This window comes from Chelon labrosus, assembly GCF_963514085.1.
Source record: "Chelon labrosus genome assembly, chromosome: 6".
In the NCBI taxonomy this organism is placed as follows: domain Eukaryota; kingdom Metazoa; phylum Chordata; class Actinopteri; order Mugiliformes; family Mugilidae; genus Chelon; species Chelon labrosus.
Window position 1 is genome coordinate 6,749,700 of NC_140342.1, and position 18,917 is coordinate 6,768,616.

At 39.4% G+C, this 18,917-nt stretch overlaps 1 protein-coding gene across 2 annotated transcripts; it reads right to left on the reverse strand.

Moving 5' to 3' along the window:
- Positions 1-66: 66 nt before the first annotated feature.
- On the reverse strand, positions 67-8,019 carry LOC311490059 (WD repeat-containing protein 48). Of its 2 annotated transcripts, none has more exons than XM_084547400.1 (18): positions 7,945-8,019; positions 7,112-7,252; positions 6,918-6,993; positions 6,593-6,805; positions 6,364-6,452; positions 5,810-5,911; positions 5,507-5,731; positions 5,019-5,093; positions 4,658-4,760; positions 4,472-4,569; positions 3,896-4,003; positions 3,679-3,775; positions 3,497-3,592; positions 3,155-3,260; positions 2,912-2,999; positions 2,155-2,231; positions 1,869-2,061; positions 67-1,760 (listed from the first exon to the last, which is right to left on the reverse strand). In XM_084547400.1, exons 1-18 carry the CDS (start codon positions 7,990-7,992, stop codon positions 1,665-1,667), a joined length of 2,031 nt encoding a protein of 676 aa, XP_084403526.1. In that variant the 5' UTR covers positions 7,993-8,019; the 3' UTR covers positions 67-1,664. The 2 variants fall into 2 exon arrangements, with proteins under 2 accessions (XP_084403526.1, XP_084403525.1); XM_084547399.1 differs by having other exon boundaries at positions 6,918-6,996.
- Between the last annotated feature and the right edge of the window lie 10,898 nt (positions 8,020-18,917).

The following is an 18,917-nucleotide window of genomic DNA, read 5'->3' on the forward strand; positions in this document are numbered from 1 at the left end:
GTTAATATTTTTAATTGTGAAAGTACGTGCTAGTGTGTAAGACAAGGAAAAGTATTTTTGCAGATATTTTATCAATGAATTGTATGTTTTATTAGGAACGAGTGCAGAGTCTTTTGATGAATGTGAAATGGGTGAATCTGTGATGGTTAAACAATCATATCACTTGAGAAAACGTCCCTTGTTTTTTTTTTTCTTATTTCACACTCAACGCCTGAACACATTCCAGCTCATGAAACGTCCATGTATAATCCCCATAAATCTGTCTTTGTTAAACCATTCCAATTTATTTCTTTAAATGCCTAAAATATACATATTTCACAAATTATTACAACAAGGGATATTGCAGTGTTATGGCCCAAAAATGGTACACATCCTGTTTTTGGCCAATTAGAGCTCACTCAATGCATCCCCCCGCAAGTATGGCGTTACACACACTCATCATGGCAAAATTAACTCGAGAAAATGTACAATAAAAAGATCTGTTTTTTTTTCTGCTTGGTGACACACCAAGAGGGTAATAGGTTTTAGAGTTTATTTCACTTTGGTGAATTTCCCACAGTGGTTGAATGTTCATATATTCTCTCAGATGAGACTCCTGTTCAAGTTATAGTTGAACTCTTATTAATTCTAAATGAAATATACATTAGGAACAGCCCTCACTGTCACCGGAGTCACTGCTCATGAGCCGAACACAGAGCATGTAAGCATGAGTTACCGTTAAAGATACATACCTTATATATAGCTCCCCAATTGCTAAGATGACTTGGGCAACTACTAACTTTTTTTTTTTTACCTGCAATGTCCGGGTCGCAGTGAATACAACAAATGCAATTCTTAACATCCAAGTCAAATTACGTTCATGACCACAAATGTGCTCTAGAGATTTGAAAAAAATAATCCTAAGTGTTGGGATTTTAAGTAAACTGTACAAGAACGAAATAAAACTGCTGCAAAAGAAAGTCATTTAAATCAAAGATGTTGTACACATATTTACAAAAAAAAAAAACATTCATTCCATTGAGAACAGCACAGCTAAAAATTAAAGACAAAGACAAGTGCTTCTGTCATTGATGTTCAAGCTCTGCAATAATTAGATGTCTAAGTCGGGGGTTAAGTTCAAGTTAAGAAGTCAACAACAGAACAGGTGAGGATCTTTTTCTTTGAAGGACTATGATGCTACCCAGAGACCAGGCGTACTCTCGAACTGGTGATTCTGTTGAGACAGGTGTGGAGTGTTTGGAGAACAAGGACAGTGTCTGGAATGTACTAGCACAAACAGTCTATTACATCCATGTGCGCACACACACAAACACACACTCGAACACAAAACATACTGCAACTTCAGTCGCTTCAAAATAAAATGCCAATCGGGAGGAGGAAACAAAACAAAACAAAAAAAAGACCTAAACATAAATAGTCCAACTGTTAAAAAAGAACCAATATGGACCACTTATCTCCCAGGTGTGTGTTGGCTGCGCCGGCCTGTTCTGCTGTTCTGGTCAGTTCCCTATGATACACCATGAATCACGTCCTCACAAATTTTTTACTGGATTCTCATTGATTCTGTGACTCCTGACCACACAATGGGGTTTAGGGTACTACATGTCAGAGGAGGGTGGTGATTGGCAAATGACGAAGAGTTCTGGTTTTAAAAATGATTACTTTCACGTGGACTTCTGCCTATAGTGAAGCGTCAAGTCCCCGCCGCTCTTCCAGATAAAATGTTTAACTGTTCGCAGGTCCATGTTGGGATCTAGAACCTGGTTGAAAGATGAAAAAATATATATATATAAATTAATAAAACGAAGGACAGATATGGGCAAAATGCAGTGGAAAAATTGAGACATTTTTAGGAAAGAGATGCCCACCTGGTCTTGACACATTAGCTCAATTTTCTCTTCAGCTAGCATGGCCATGTCCTCCTCCTTCTCCTGCTCCCCGGGTTTATCGTTGGCTGAGGAGCTGGTGGTCTGCGACTCGTTGTCCAGGTTGATGATCTTCTCGTAAACGTGCTCCATCACCTTCCTCACCTGGAGCATGTCGCTGGCCGAGAGGCGGTCCCTGCAACACACAGAGGACGTACAAAATCAGCTCTACGCGGGAGGGCTGCAGAATTCGCGGCAGGAATGTAAATACAAGAAACTGGAAACTTACTTTTTTAGAGTTTTTGCACCAGAGGAAGAATGGGGCTGGAGGTAGAATGGGATTTTATTGAACTTGGGCATATTTTTCTGGAATAGAAGACGAAGCACATAAATAAATTAAATGCAACAAATCTTGATACAAAGTCTATGCACAGGTTAATTACAAATTCTGAAAGTTCATTATGTAGGTGTGTCTGTGCTTTATAGCTTTTATGTTCAATCACTAAATAATGCTGACACAGAATATGAACATTATCATTGAAACAATAAGCAAACTGTGAAGTTTAGCTCTTTATAGAAAAGAGAACCTTCTTTTTGAAATAAGTCCAATTAGCACTTTGTAAACCACCAACAGACACTTTTCTCTAAAGACAGTCTGACATGTCACAGTGAATAATGGCAGAATTTCGTCTCGCCGCTTCAGCGACACAGTCATTATTTTCTTTCATTACTAATATTAGGAGCAATTCTACCCAGAACCATCGCCTGTGGCTGACACATGTTATGCAAAGTCAGTTACTTTAGTCACTGCATCCCAAAACCAAATAAATTACTTATTTTTGTTGAGGTTTTATCACATTCCAAGATTATCTAACTGGAGTATATTTATTAGCACTTCTTAACAGCAAAAGAAGTCATGATTATCTTCCTACAAGCTCTGAAAACAGTGCTTTAGTTTTGGTTTGTTTTCTTCCTGATTCAAGATAGATTATCTGTTTTTTTGCATGTCTCTATGTTTAAGGTAAATAAACAGCAGTAATACTCACATCTACAGTTATATCAATGACCCACTGTGGAACTGTCTCATTCAGCAGCATGGATTCAGTCTCTCCACCTGAATCTCTACATAGCAACCTGTAAAATAAAGTACCAGGCATCAGAAGCAACGTAGAGGTGCAGTTAATGAGTCAGACATTAACATTTCAAGAGGAGGTCAGCGCACACAGCAGCTTTCTAAATATTCATTTTACTTTCACTGATGTATTGAAAGTTTGTCAGAGAGATAGTACCTAAATAGAGTTCTGCCTCCTGCTTCCCCAAAAATGACTGGCGTGTGTGGTGGCACCTGGAAATATCCATTCCCTTTCTGAACCCGGTTCTCCTGCTCTCCATTCACTGTGGGCACAACAACATAAGCTTTATAATATGAACAGAATGACATCTTGGACTGATAACACTCACTAACAGCTGCAAGGCATGCAGCCAACTCATGGCTAAGTGGAAAAAAGAAAAGTGGAACTATAAAAAAAAAGCCATGTCTCAATGGCATTCCTTGTGCATCACTGCAGATGTTTGGTTGATTTAATTTATAGAAGAATTATTCAGTGAAGCAAAGGCACAAGTCTGCTTACCGTGGTTCACCTCGTTCTCCTCCTCGTCCATGGGGTTGATGCGAGTTCTGGGCCAGAACTCCAGCAGAGCCTGGAGCAACAGTCCCCCCAGGTTTACTGCAAAGAAGAGTGGTCAGAATCAGATGTAATGTTAAAGCTAGAACTATTTAACATGTACTTGCACATAAAACGTGATATCTTACACTTTGGGTCAGATCCATCAGAACTTGAAAACCCTGCATCCTTTGCAGAAACCCAAGCAGCGAAACAGTCACTCTCATCCAAAGTGATAGTGAGCATCTATTGAAAAAAAGCAGAGCAGAGCGCACAACTGTGAGATGAATAAATAAGGCTGTGGAAGAGGAAAAGTCAGAACTTCCAAAGCGAGTAAGCTCCTTTATTACCAGGTTTGCCACTCACCCCAGTCTTCAAGTCAACAGAGAACCAATTTGGCACATAGACCATCTTGAAGCGCTTTTTGATCTCTTCATCAAATTCTACTTTCCCCAAGTCTTCACCCTTGCAAGCCTGAAAAAAATGCGGTCAGTTGTCTTTAACTCTGCAGTGATTGAACAGTTTATTAGGGCAATGAGCACCAAATAACCAGAGCTGCATTTCACCAAAAGTCTAACGTTTGGGACTTTCTAAAGAATTAAACATTCCTTACAGTCCTTATGTTTTCAGCATTTCCACTTCAGATTAAAGATGAAGCTAACATTAAAAAAGTATATGACAAGTCTAACAAATGTATTGCAGTCCATCTCATTTCAAGTCAGCATTTCAAATTCCCACTTCACAACTGTCTTGTAACCAGTTTTATTTATTTATTTTTAAGTGGCACATGTAAAATGCTGGACATAACCAATGAGCAACATTCAGCACTGCAAGCCCCACCCTAAATGACCCCGACTAAACAGGGATTATCTGGTTGAAAAACATCTCTTGAAGTCCAAAATAAAAGCTGATACGCAAACAGAACTACAGTGTATGGTTTACCTTTAGGACGTCCCAAAAAGCCACATTGTTGTTGGTGTCTTTGGTGAGTATGTGTCTCTTGTCATTAAGAATGTGGCACTGTATAATACTGGCACCTCCTGCAATAAACAACACAGAGGATCACTTTATAAAATGCAAAGGAAAATGATTCAGAGAATACAAATGAGATCAAAAGCACAAGTTTACCCTTGATGACTTGTTCTGGCTGAGTACACAGTGGTGTCAGCGGGGTGGTGCAGTCATTGTCATACTCCCCTGATGATCTAAAGTTGTGCATTCCCTTTAGAGACTACACAAATAAAGCACAAAGAAAATAGGTATTAAAGACACTGGATTTTAATAATCACTCCCTCTCAGCTGATTAATGTAATGCAATTATCTTTTGTGTATCACCCACACAATCGCAAAAGCAGGTTTAAAATTTGACACAAGCTGCAGGGGGATTACAGCTGAATAGCATTAGGCGTGGCTACAGGAACAAGCTTCTATCTACACTTCATTACATTGTCAGTCGACCAGTGATCTCAGAGGTGTCACGCATGCTTACCCATTTATTAACGGATGACTTGGTGGTGGAGACCCAGATTGCAGGAGGTGGATCAGCAGATCTGTCCAGTTCCATCTGAGCAGAAGAGAAAGGCAGCAAAAAGGTTGAGTGACTCCAAATGGTTAGCTAAGAGCACAGGAATGACTGAGGTGAATATGGAGTTATGTTTTTGAATTTTAATTTTCCCTTTCTATAATACGATACAACTTCTTAAAACAAGTGCTGTTCCTGCTGGTAAAGCACAGAAAAGACAATCCTCCAAATTAAACAAAAAACAAACCACATGTATCATAGTCAAAGTAAAAATCAGCTGAAATCAATGGGTAGACTTGAACTGCTCAATAACAAACTGAAAAGCTACTAAAAATATCTGAAAAATAATATGTCAAACTTGTTAAGTAAATACTGAAAGGATGGATAATAGATGGATGTAGTGTGTATCAGAATTACTCTCTTATACTCAAGTATAAAATGCTCTAGCTTCTCACTTTGAGCACAGGAGCCTTCTCCTCGCAGATGAGCACACGGATGTCGGGGTTACGCAGGTCAGTGCAGTAGATCTTTTTGTCTCTGCCGCCAGAATACACGTGCGTGAAGGCCTCATTGACCTGCAGGGCCCACACCCCTTCATCGTGCACCCGGTATGTGGCGATACACCTCTGTTGGCCGAGTGACCAAAGGCGGATGGTTCCGTCTGAACTGCCGGAAAGGCACTTTAAGAAAGGACAGCAGATTTTAATTTTAAAACGCTTCTGATTAACAGCTGCCACATTTCAGATACTGTAACTCACCTGAGTGCCATCTCGATTCAGCAACAACGACTTCACGTTGTCTGTGTGTCCTTTAAGTTTCATCAGCTTTGCACATGTTCGAGGGTCCCACACTCTCAGAACCTGGAGAGAATTGTGAATAGAATAAAGTAAGATAATAGTCCAATCATAGCATTCAGAAGTATTTAAAGAAGTTGCAATCCACATTCACATTTTTTAGGTATGTAATCTAAGTAATGTTCTACAGGAAATGTCTCAACAGAAAAGAAAGGTCAACGTAACAATTTATGTTATTTTCTACAGAGTGATGACGAAAGAGAAACTTCATATATTTTCCTCAATCAGCAATCTTTCTGATGAGCATGTGGAATCCAAACAAATGAAAAAAATCAAAGGTAAGCCCTCCACAACAATTCATAAGATTTTAATTATACAGTCAATATATTGTTGTCTCAGTGTAAATTTCAGTATCATAGATAATATGTTAAAACCATAGGTGAAAAAACAAGAGCATGGTTTTAATCTAGTTGATCTTTTATATGTTATATGTGTGTCATCCTAACAGAAACCCATACCTTTTCTGTGGATCCAGACACAATGACTGTGCCCATCTGGTTCATAGCCAGGCTGTAGATCGAGTCCTTGTTGCCACTGAGTGACGAGGCTGTCGGAGGCAAATTACAAGAATGCCAATTGTACAAAGGACCGTCTACCTATATTCAGTACAAACTATGCCATAATTAAAATTTCACCGTGCGCAGCTCTAAACTGGGCACTACTGTCAACGAAAAAATGATTACTTACTGGTGACCGTGTTGTTGGAAGCAGTGAGTGCCGTTAGTGTGTTCACATCCCAAAGAAAGATCTGCCGGTCCAGACCTGCGGATGCTACAAGCTCCTTGTCCTTAGCGTAAGCCAAAGCTTTCACGTAGTCCTTGTGTGTTCGTAACGTGGACATACAAAAGCCTTTATGCGCATTCCACACTTTGACTGTCGTATCAGATGAGGCCGATATCACTAAAGACAAGAGATAGCGGTCAGAATAAAACAGGAGAATGTAAAATGTGGAGGCTAAACTGCGCAGCACCTATATCCTAAATAAAGCAGATAATAGTCATTGAAAACTCACATGTTTTTCCATTACAACAGAGGACTATATCATTAACCCAGTCTGTATGATGCTCCATAGATGCAATGTATGGGTCCTGCTACAACAGCAGGGAGAGAAACAATTAGGATCTATGGTTGAGAGTAAGAAAAACTATGCAATTATACAATAATAAGTTAATATTTTTCATAAGGTTAAAGGGTAAGAAGCTCTACCTTGTGCTGGTAAACACTCCATATCCGGATGATAGAGTCCCTCCCAGCAGTGAAGAGTCGGTTCAACGCCGGGTCAAGCTGGAGAGCATTCACCCCATTTCGATTGTACTTCTCCACCTCATCCCTAATGACATAGGACACCTGGAACAAAAAGAGGAAAGAGTGGATCGAGAGCACACTCCTTTACCACCACCTCCGGTTTAACGCACCAGACTCACACCCACTTTGAAGCCTCAACAAGCCAATGACTGCGTTTTACACACTACTATTAATTAGGAAACATGAAACAAAGCTAAACCACATAATAACTTATATATGCAGAGAAAAAAATAAGGCAGTTCAATTGTAGTCACAGACAACTCCAGGAGTAATAAGGTTCGTCCATGAGGTAGCAGTTTGTACTGGCAGGGTGCACGCCAAAACCACCGAGACGCGTACGTTTTCCCAGCAATTAGACGGAGCCCAAATGCAGTGCAGCTAAGCTACCGTCAACACCATTACGGCATAAAACTGCTGCTAAGACAGCACATTAATCATTTGCGCTAAACAGCGGGTTAGGTAATTGTTTTATAACGTTTTCATTTGTTCTCATGTGTGAACTGTTTCCAAAACTAGATAGTCATTTAGACATAACCGTTAGCATAAGACGCTAACACCTCACGCAAGCTAAGCTAACTGGTTAGCTGGCTTGAGTCATGACACATAACAGCAGCGCTGCCTTTTTCATTTGGTTTTTGCTGTCAGTCAAGTATTCGTGACACATTTCGTTAAGCCGATACCCCAATGTTTCCGCTGCCACATACTTTATCAATGATGCAACTCTATGAATTTACCTGTACTTTCCTCCGCCCAGCAGCATTTTGCCTGTGATGCGTGGCCATCTTGCATGTTGACAGTCAATTCATGTGATGCTACATCCGGAAAAAAAAGAAAACATATGCACCTGGGCTTTATGGGTAATGTTGTTTTACACTGTTCTTCATTTCTCTGCGTAGGGTAGGAACGTTTCCCCCGAGGATTAGTTCATTTTCCAGCTGCCAGTTTTGAAGGCTTAGAAATAATCTTACCATAAACACTCAATTGGGCGCTGGGGTGTTTTTTACCGTCATGCACTCGACTGGGGCACCCTGTTAAGAGCCCCCCTGGTGATAAACTTATGATGCTGAAAATCAGTCATAATTTCTGGTAAAGTGAATAACATTTATTTTCTTGTTAGGGATATATGTGGGATATATTCAGCAGCAAGTTTAACATTTTGTTGGAAAAAGAAGCAGGAAAAATTGGCAAGTAGAGGAATCAGAGCAACTTTGACAAGGGCCAAAATGTGACGGACGAGACGATGGAAAAAATAACTCACTCATGTGAAAGTGAAAACAGATTTCTACAAAGTGATTCATTAAAAATACATGACTGCCCACCTCAACCAAGAGATCTTCCCTTCTTATATAGTGAACTGCTGAGTGCGTCTGTACATATGAGCAGATTAATCATACACAATATGTAGACATACTGTTTGTTGTGCTTAAATATTTGGTTCCATTGTGTAATGTTTAGCAGCGTGGATATGGCCATTTAAGTACATATAAAAATCAACAATGTGAAAATCATCATATATTTATTTCACATTGTTTTGCTAATTTGATGTCCTTTTTATGTAAAGTGTCTTTGAGTATCTTGAAAAGCGCTTTTAAATAAAATGTATTATTATTATTATTATATGATAGAATACCGTGCACATAGCATTGTGACAGTACCAGAAACACTTTGAAAAGTTACCTTTGGCTAGCTGGTATTGCACCATTATGACTTGGGATTAGAGCACACACACAAATGTACACTATACAGTATAGCTGCTATCTTCACAAAGAAAAGTAGCAATCACAGTCATTTAGTCATAAATCAGGGTTATTTATTTCAATGTTTGCTCTACGAAAATTCCAAAATGACCAAGGCAAAACTTCTCACAATACACAAACTGAATTTCTCTTTGAATCTCCGAATTTCTCTTAAAACATGGTATCATCATGCCCACTGATAATATAGTCAATACAGTTTCTTACAGTGACAGGTGATATTGTTTAAAGCATAGCTCTGCTTCTGTTGATCACTGATTTCAGATCATTCATTTTTCTACCCTGAAATGCAAATGGTTTTTCAGAGGGGACTGTGCAGCATCATAACCTACATCACAGAAACATAAACTACAGATGATCACAGGCCAAAGCAGCATGATGTAGCTAACTAACTTTGCAGTTACAGACAGGATGAATATGGAAGAGTATTTTGAATTAGGTAAATTTCAAGTAAACCTACAAAAAGGGAGTGTGTGTTCAGGAGTGTAGACTCACTAATTTGCTACTATTTTTTTTTTCAGTTGGTTATCTATTATGTTGTATTTTTCCATGTCATATTACACATTGCCTAAAAGGCCAATAGGCACGGAAGCTCTAACTGAAAATAAAAAATATTTTATATTTCTTTTCATAATGGAAAGATCCATCCATCCTCTGCAAGTGTACCACTCTTTCGTACTTCACATTTCAGGTCTGTCTCCCTGTGTTATGTGTTAGATAGATAGATAGATAGGTTTTATTTGTCACATGCACAGTTATACATAGTACAATGCACAGTGAAATGTACTGTTGTACCTGCAGCCAGTAGTAAGAAAATATATAAGTACTACAGTAAACAGTAGTTACTACAGTAAACAGTAGTTGCACACAAGGTAAGCGATATAAGTGTAATGTACACCGATAGAGAAATAGAATATAAAAAAAAATTAAAAAAAATTTAAAAAATGAGAATAAAAATAAAAATATCGACTGAATAAAAATATAGACTGGTAAACTTGGGAGGTGGGGGGGTAGTTGTATATGTACATAATTTACAGTATTAAATATTAAATATTAAGCAGCTACATGAATAAAGTGCAGTGGTATTTAAGTCCAGTTAAGGCTCAGAGTTGAGCAGGCGGATGGCATGGGGATAAAAACTCTTCTTCAGCCTCTCAGTCTTTGTCCTCAGGCAACGGAAACGCCGGCCTGATGGCAGTAGAGAGAAGAGAGAGTGTCCGGGGTGACTGGGCTGTTTCAGGATCTTTGTGGCCCTTAACCTGCAACGTTTGGTGTAAATGTCCTGCAGGTTGGGGAGGGGGGTTCTGATGGTCCGCTCCGCTGAACGGACCACCCTCTTGAGGGCCAGGAAGTCCTGCCTGGTACAATTTCCCATCCAGGTGGTGATGCTCCCACACAAGATGCTCTCGATGGTGCATGTTTTTAGATGGTATTTGTTAAATAACAAGCTGAATAGCATTTATAATTTGTATTTAGATAGATAGATAGATAGATAGATAGATAGATAGATAGATAGATAGATAGATAGATAGACAACTTTATTGATCCCTTTGGGACACACACACACACAGTGTGAAATGGTTTTCATATTTGTTGATAAGTAATGAATTGTACTAAAACTGATTTATGCGTCTGTTTCCTTGTGGTTGTTCAGTATCTATTGTTAAAACCAAGGCTAAAAGCATTTTTGGACATATAATGTTATACCCCAATCAGGCATAACATTATGACCATCTTCTTAATATTGTGTAGTTCTCTCTGTCCTGTGGTGTCTATCAACAGAATGTTGTTAGTGGGGGCCTTTGGGTCCTATGGGTTGAGGGGAGGGGCCTCTGTGGATCATCCCACAGATACTTGATCAGTTTGGGATCTAGTGAATTTGGAGGCCAGGTCAACACCTTGTGCTGTTCTTCATGTTTGTTTTTTTTTGTTTTGTTTTTTATTGAGTTGTTTCTAACCCTTTTTTGTGTGTGTGTCTGTGTCAGGCTGCATCCTGCTGGGGATGGTAGCTGCCATCAAGGAGTGTCATTGCTATGGGGTGGGGGTGTCTGGTCTGGTCTAGGTGGGTGGTACATGTCTAAGTAACATCCACATGGATGTCAGGTCCCAAAGTTTTCCAGCAGAACACTGAATTGTCACAAGATGGTCAATGTTATTTACTTCTCCTGTCAGTGGTCATAATGTTGTGGCTGATCGGTGTACATTACTGGATAGTTATTTCTGATGTAACATTTGACTGTTGGAGCTATTTAAAATGTAAATGTTGTTTTCATTTATACTAATGTCTGCAACATCACTATGGCCAAATGAAAAAACACAATGGTGACTGAGCCTGTGATACACTGGCTGTGTTTCCACTGCACGAGCTAGCAACGTTGGAGGCACTCAGAGTGTTTCCACTGAAGGGACCTGAGTTAAAATTAAATTCTGGGGAAATTATTTTACTCTGCTCAGGATACAGTGCTTTTCAAAAGTACAGGGAAACAATTACATTTTGTGATTGGTAAGTACTCATAGCTTTGTATCTGATATTATATCACTGCAATAGCTTTTAAAAGATTACTTTAAGTCATGCATTTAGGATGTTTGGAATCTGCTTTGCTACTCCTGCTGATCGATGTACCGGCATTGACTCAATACCCACTTGCAAAGCAGTAAATAACTATCAACTGAACATTTAGCCTTGTTGCAGAGTGGCACTGATGCCTGTCTGTCACTTCATATGGTGTTATCGATGTTGTATAGTCTTCCACATTGCCGCCACATACTGGAATGGAGTCTTTGCATGTATCTGGACTGCTGTGGAAACACATTACCACTGCCACAAGTACAGCTCAGTGATGACAAGTAAGTGTGTAACTGGTTATGGTGGCTAACTGAATATTTTTTCACCGTGAAAGCAGCGCATATTTGCAAAAAAAAAAAAAAGTAGGGCATTGTTTACTTCAAAAAATAGACATTAATGTCCTAAAAAGCAGGACCGTGAAATCACTGTGACATCCAGTGTCTTAAAATTTCCATTTTCATTGAAAGCTTTTTTTTATTGCAAATAACAATTTTACTATTTTTAGCTGATATTATCAATTTTATTCACAATTTCCTAATTAAGAAATGTAAAAAAATAACTAGTTTCAACAAAGTTTCTAGGCAAAAAATTATACAGTTCTCTCTGAGGCATCTACACTTGCAAATTAAAAATATATTGCATACATACAAAATGAAATATCACAAATTTGGATTTTACCTCTAATGAATCCTATTTTCTTTTATATCACGTGGATGGTCAGGTGTGAGGGAAAGTATGGCACCAGGATGCACGGACATCTAATACCGGGACCTAGGTTTCACTGAATGACATCACATCATAATGAGACCATGTCATTCACTTCACTGGTTGGTGGCTTTAATGTTGTGGCTGACTGGTATATAGGCAACTCTTAGTCGGCTTTAAAAAATGCCACCGAACACTCATCATCAGTCTGCACCTGCATGGGGTCAAAGAAAGGTCAGCCATGAACAAATGCAGGGACCTGGCGAAATAACACTGGATCTACTAGTCAAACGTACTAAGAGGATGACCTCAGGGTTCTCAGTCCTAACTCTTTCTGTGCAGATTGGATTATGGCAGCTCTGTCATACTGCCCCACACAGACAGAAAGCCTCCTTTTTGCCACTAGAGGGTGTTGCACTCTGTAGTGTGAGCTCCAGATAATCCAAAACCACTGCCCTCTGCAGTCTTCTGGAAACAGACAATAACATCTAATTTGACAACTAGTGTGTGAAGTACTTTGGTTTGTGTTCATTCAGGCGCCGCAGGTTTTGATTCCAAATCAAAGTCAGGGCAGAAGATTTGACTGATTAGCTCCTATGGCAGTGACATCAGCTTTAGTCTTCCCCCGTGTCTGTGTATGATCTAGATGTAGACATCAAGTAGGTTAATAGCTTATTTTGTGTTCAAAACACCATTCAAATGTCTATATATAAGTGAATCAAAGGGTCAATGTGACATTGAATAACTCGTTTACATGGATGTAAACAACACATAATGACTAGTTTACATTAAAGCAGCCTGAAGCAGTAGCACTTGAAGGTTGAATCCTCCACCGCACAGAACTTCTAGTAAGTCAAGTTTCTTCACAGTGCCCATACAGTTCGAAGTTTGCCACTTGGTGATGTGATAAAGCTGCCCACTCTCTCTCAGTAGCTGCGTCTTTCTGCCATGTTTGGGTGTGTCATGGGGTCCTATAGGGGCGGTAATCCTCAGTGGTCCAGTAGCATCCTCCCCTCCCTCATGCTCTCTTGCTCAAGGGCAAATCGAGGCGCTCCTCTGCCGCCGCTTCGCAGCTGCTGAAGACAGCGCAGCATCCTCTCCTCGCTGCGCGGATCGGGACCCTTTCTCCCCCCCTCTGTGGGATGAATACGGAAGAGCCTCACGGATGGACGGGAAGAAGTTATGCATCGCACCTGTGGCTGGTTTCAAACTGTCCAACATAGGGCGATAAAGCCACTTCCGTGCGTCTAGAGGTCCCTTTTGACCGCTAAACTTTGGATTCTGGAGACACTTTCCTGCCCTGTTGGAGTTTGGGTCCACGATGAGGCGAAGTATGCCTTGAGAAGGAGAGATGGATTTTGCACGGGGGGTTAGGCTGTTTCTTCTTCCGAAACCCGAAGATCTCAATTCTGGAAATTATGCTCTAAATCTCAGGGTTTCATATGTAAGTATTTTTTCTTTCCCCTCTTTTTCCCCCCAATAATATTTGGCATGCAGTACGCGCCTGGCTACAGAAACAGCTCGAACAGAAAGCGGAAGAACGTCCCAGGCAGTAAATTCCTTATCAGGATTTGCTTGTTTTCTGCTTTTATTTATTTTTTTCTTCTCCTCATCACAACGGAAAGTAAATTCATTAACTTCTACATCCAACATTAAAATATATTATTGTTTTAAAAGGTCTGGTTTTGGGCTTAACCTAAAACTCAGGACCATACATGCTCTTTGGCAAAATAATTTTTCTAAGGAAAGATGTTGTGTTGCATCTCTGTCATAACCTATACTGCATGAGAGGGATGACACATTACATAATGATATGTGGTAGTGATCACAATCCATGACATGTCAAACAAGGATGTTTTACCTACAATCTTGACAGTCTTTTCGTATATTGTAATGCAACCTATTTTTTTCTCATTGGAAACATTTAGGCATTTACAGAGATGCTTAAAACAACAGACTATAGGACATCATTTTCATCAGTTAATCATCATGTCACTGGGATCATTTCACCACTGTGTCATTTTGTAGGTCTATACCTTCCGTAACGTATTTAAGCTATCTACTGCAATTACATTGAAAGGTTTTAGCCAAAGAAGTAGGTCAGCAGTTCGGCCTGTGCACCTAGGATCACAGTGTGAAGCTGCGGCAGACATGTAACATGGCCCAGTAACATGCTCACTTAGACTCTAGCAAATTGTCCGAGTTTGTTTCCAGATTTATCAGTATTGCTTGTAGTTGTAGTTTATTTAATCACATGCAATTCCTGTTAAAATTCTGCTACAGTATTTGGCAATTCCACAGTCTTGAAAAAGGGAAACAGAAAAAACTCTTAATATGAGCATTTGAGCACTCAGATGATATGTAGTATTTAAAAATGACTGAAACACTTGATTATGTTCCCAGGATCCCTCCTCTGAATAACCAAAGTGGTAACTTGGTTTCCTTCTAAAATACTCTTGGTATAAGTCAAAAGAAGAAGTGTTGTCATGTTACTTCAAATAGTGCTTTGTACACAAAAACAGCATTACATAGACGCACAGAGCTGATTATAAGCTAGTATCAATCAAGTTATTTCAGAGCTATTATAAACAGCGAAAGTATTTTCTAGAAAATGAAATGGCCAGCTCTTACAGATGGTAAATCGTCTTGAAATCTCTTTAAAGGGGAACGCCACCAATTTGACCACATACAGTACAGCACATGAAAATGTTGTATAAGGCCTGTTGTGGCTCCAGATGGAGCTGTGTGACGTATGACACTGCAAATGTGATGTCACTTGAGGCAATGCCAGTCAGGGCCCTGCCTCAAGTGACATCTGGTAAACACACTTCTTCCTTAGGTAAGGAAGAAGTGTGTTTACCAGACATCTGTAATCTCCTTGTCTCTGGCGGGGATGGAAGTAACCTTTGGTTGCACTCTGGTTAATGTAGGTGCTTGTTCTGACAGAGTTTGGTTCCATGTAAGAAGTGACGTGACGTGGCGTGACGTGACGTGGCGTGACGTGACGCGACATTCCACTCCACTCCACTTCACTCCACTTCACTCAATCCGACTTCTTACAGGAAATACATATAATTGTGATCTACAACCTAAAATTACAAATTCTTATGCATTTCAACAACTTTCTAACTATGATTTTTCGGGTGAGGCGTATACTGTTCATCATTAACTAGACAAATTGTAGTTAGAATTTAAATTTCCTCTTTTCTGTGAGAAGATTCATAACGACACTAGCTCTACACTACCACAAAAGTGCAAGGCTTTTCGGTTGAGATGCAGAAAATTATGTTTTTCTTTGACAACAACGCGCTCTCTAGCGCCTTTAAGTTTAGTTTGTTTGTTGCACTTTTTATATCATGAAAATAACACAGTTTTGATTATTCGGTTTGAGGAGGTTTAATTCTGGTGAGATTCATGAGATCACACAGCAATCCATCTTGCCAGGCTTCAAGCTTTGTGCTTTTGCTTCTGGACCATTCAGTCTCATTAAACTACTGAGAGCGAATCTACTGGTAGCTACAGGCATGTTTTAGGTGTGACTGTCATTTGTAAGAGTGCCTTTTATGTACATATATATATATAGCCCACAAAGACAGTAGGAATCATCTGTTGACATGCTGACTACATAGGTACACTACTACTAGTCTGCTTGCTCCTCAGACTCTGGCTCGTTGTGTTCTGGTTTTCTCCACTAATAGAGAGATAGTTCATCCAGCCACCTGTACAGTTTCCAGGTTTTATTTATCAGAAGGTCAGGTTAGCATTCAGCTTTTAGTAAAGATCAACTATTCCCTTAGTTACCCACTCCCACTTATATTATTCATGACTACAATTCCGAACCAGTGATACACCGCATGATATATATATATATAGATAGATAGATAGATAGATAGATAGATAGATAGATAGATAGATAGATAGATATAGATATATAGTATCAAACATCATAAGGATTGTGATTTAGCATTTTTAAGCTTCTAGTGCTGTAAAGCTTCTTGTAAATGCAGAGGCAGAAGTATTGCACATTACGGCATGTTATCTAAGTATTTTAAAAAAAAAAAAAAGACTTAAAATGACGACTGAGAGCTTTAGAATTATGTCCTCTATATAAGCACTAGAGTCAGGTACTTGTAAAGCCGACATGTACTCTAACCATGCTTTTAAAGAATCAAGTTGTACGTTCAACAAATAATTTAGATAGAGTTTGCATGCACATGTCTTGTCATCACTAAATAGATTATCAACCATCCCTAATAATGTTAACCAAAACTGCATCAGTAGGAGGTTCAGTAACTTGCTCCAGGACACACTGGTGGTAACTGATGAGAGAAATGGGCGATACAATTTCAAACAGTTGTCTGCAGAGCCCGTGTCACAGAGTGTGTGCTTGTGCGTGCATTTGACTGTCAAAACTGCCAGTTCATGGCTGTGCTCCACTTCTACTCTAATTATCTTAATTATTTGAAGCGATGATGATCATATCACATCTGGCTGTTATAGGAATTAAATTTCATTCAACCAAAATACCTTTTTTCTCTCTCGCTGTTGAGTGTACAACAACCACATCACGCAAGTAAGCTGTCATGCAAAACAAAACGATGCACAGAGGCAGATGTTCTCTCTGTGCATTTAAATGAACATCAGTAATATTCGTACAGTCTTGCATACCACAGAGATGTACATAGCTCTGTATAATTTCTTATCTGCTGTAGAAGAATATTTGGACCATGTTTCTCTGAATGATCTATCACCTCCCGTCAGGTCAACAGAAATATCATTGCTTTGAACCTGTTTATCTGCTTTATGACACTGCAAATGGACCATAACCTCTTTATTTTGATATCCAATGCGAAAGCACTGGATTCAGTGTGTGAGACGAGCTGATCTGAGATCAACCTGGGTCAAATAAGCAGATCAAGTGAAGGCAGATAACTAGCGTCTGGCTGGATGTGTGAAGCTATCAATGCATTTCAGGACAGGAGGAGATGGCAAATTCACAGAGCTTTGTCAATATGAGAAGGATATGATGGTATTTCTTTGTCTAAAGAGGAGCGTAGAAATGTGATCCTCTCGTTGGAAGGCTTTTTTTGTTTTGGTTACTACCAGACTCGTCACTGGATAATGCTTAGTCCATGAGGACAATGTTGTAGATGAGAATAAACCAGTAGGGCGCATTTTTGAATTTAGACACAAGTAGTATTTCAGCACGTTCTGATTTATATTTAGTAATTTCTCTAATGCAAAATGGTTTTAAATGTGGAAGCTTTACTGAAAATATAGCGACAGTAAATAATGAGTTGATCAGAACCTATATTCCACAGTGTCTAGCCAGCCATGTGGCTTCCCTAAGCTCTATGCATTTTAGCACCTTTCACCTTGTTGTTTTGGTTTTCTTGCCTTCAACTTTGCGATTACCAACTTTAGCCCATACTCCATGAGCAGCAACAAACACGATATGAAGAAGCACATGTAGAGTTGGCTGAGACCCCAAACAGAGGTAAAAGGAGACTGAATATTGATCTGGCATGCTATGACTCAGAGTCTGCTGGATGACAATACGTTCACTAATGTTCATTTTACAAAGTTGCATGCAGTCAAATAACAAGTTGAAACAATGTGTGAGATCATAGTTTCTGCATATTGTATCAGTGACAGTATAACGTCAATATGTGACAAAGAGAATTTAAACAGCCTGCACTTAAAAATGCACTCAATGATTGTGTTATAGTAGCCACTAGCGAATTCAGATATATGTGATATATTTTGTCACACCTCATTGTTAATGTAGTGGAACTCAAGTGTTTCATTGTGACAATAAAAAAACAACATATTAATACGACTCTTTACTGGCAGGCTGATGTCCACTCTGCAGTTTCCCTTGTTTTACCTGATGCAAACAGCAAGTGATTGAGATCCTGAATCAGTGCTGCTGACCCCTGCTCAGAGCAACAGCCTGTGGACTTAATCCCTCTGACTCAGAGCTATGGGAGTGAACTTAGAGCGACTGAGACACTATGTTAACAGAAAGCTGGTGGTCAGTGGCGAACACTGAGAATTTAGATTAGTGTCTCTGAACGTCCCTCAGCACAGTCCAATCCAGCATTTGACAGTATAGCACAATTACGCAATGTTTAAATAGAGAACACGGTTGCTCTTCAGTGATGGGGATGTGTACTTACCCTTGATCAATACTGCATTTTTCTGAATTGTTGCAGCTTGTAGGGCAGTCAAATCATTTGGATGGGCTTTATGTAGTGATGGACAGAAGAGCAGCAGTGATGTAGTCATACACTTCATCTGAGTACGACTGAGCTGAATTTGTTTACAACAACATGGCTTAGATTGGTTTTAGGACCGTCCCATTGTGTGCAGAGGTATTATTTCTCTATATGGGTTGAGGCACACCGCATAATAAAAAACAGACTCATATTCTAATAGGAATTGAGTCTCACTACACCAGGCTAGTATTGTTGGTTATCTTGCAACTATTTCCCGTTGCTGGGTTCATGAATTATAATTGTTTCTATGTTTTGTTATTGATCATCTTCTTTATTCAGGGATTTACACAACCTCTTTCATGTTAGAAGTACTGGCTGAAGTCTTTATGTGTACCATTGAATCATTCAGATGCATTTATTTTCTTTTGTCGCAAAATGAGACAATTTCAGATATGGAGTTGGTT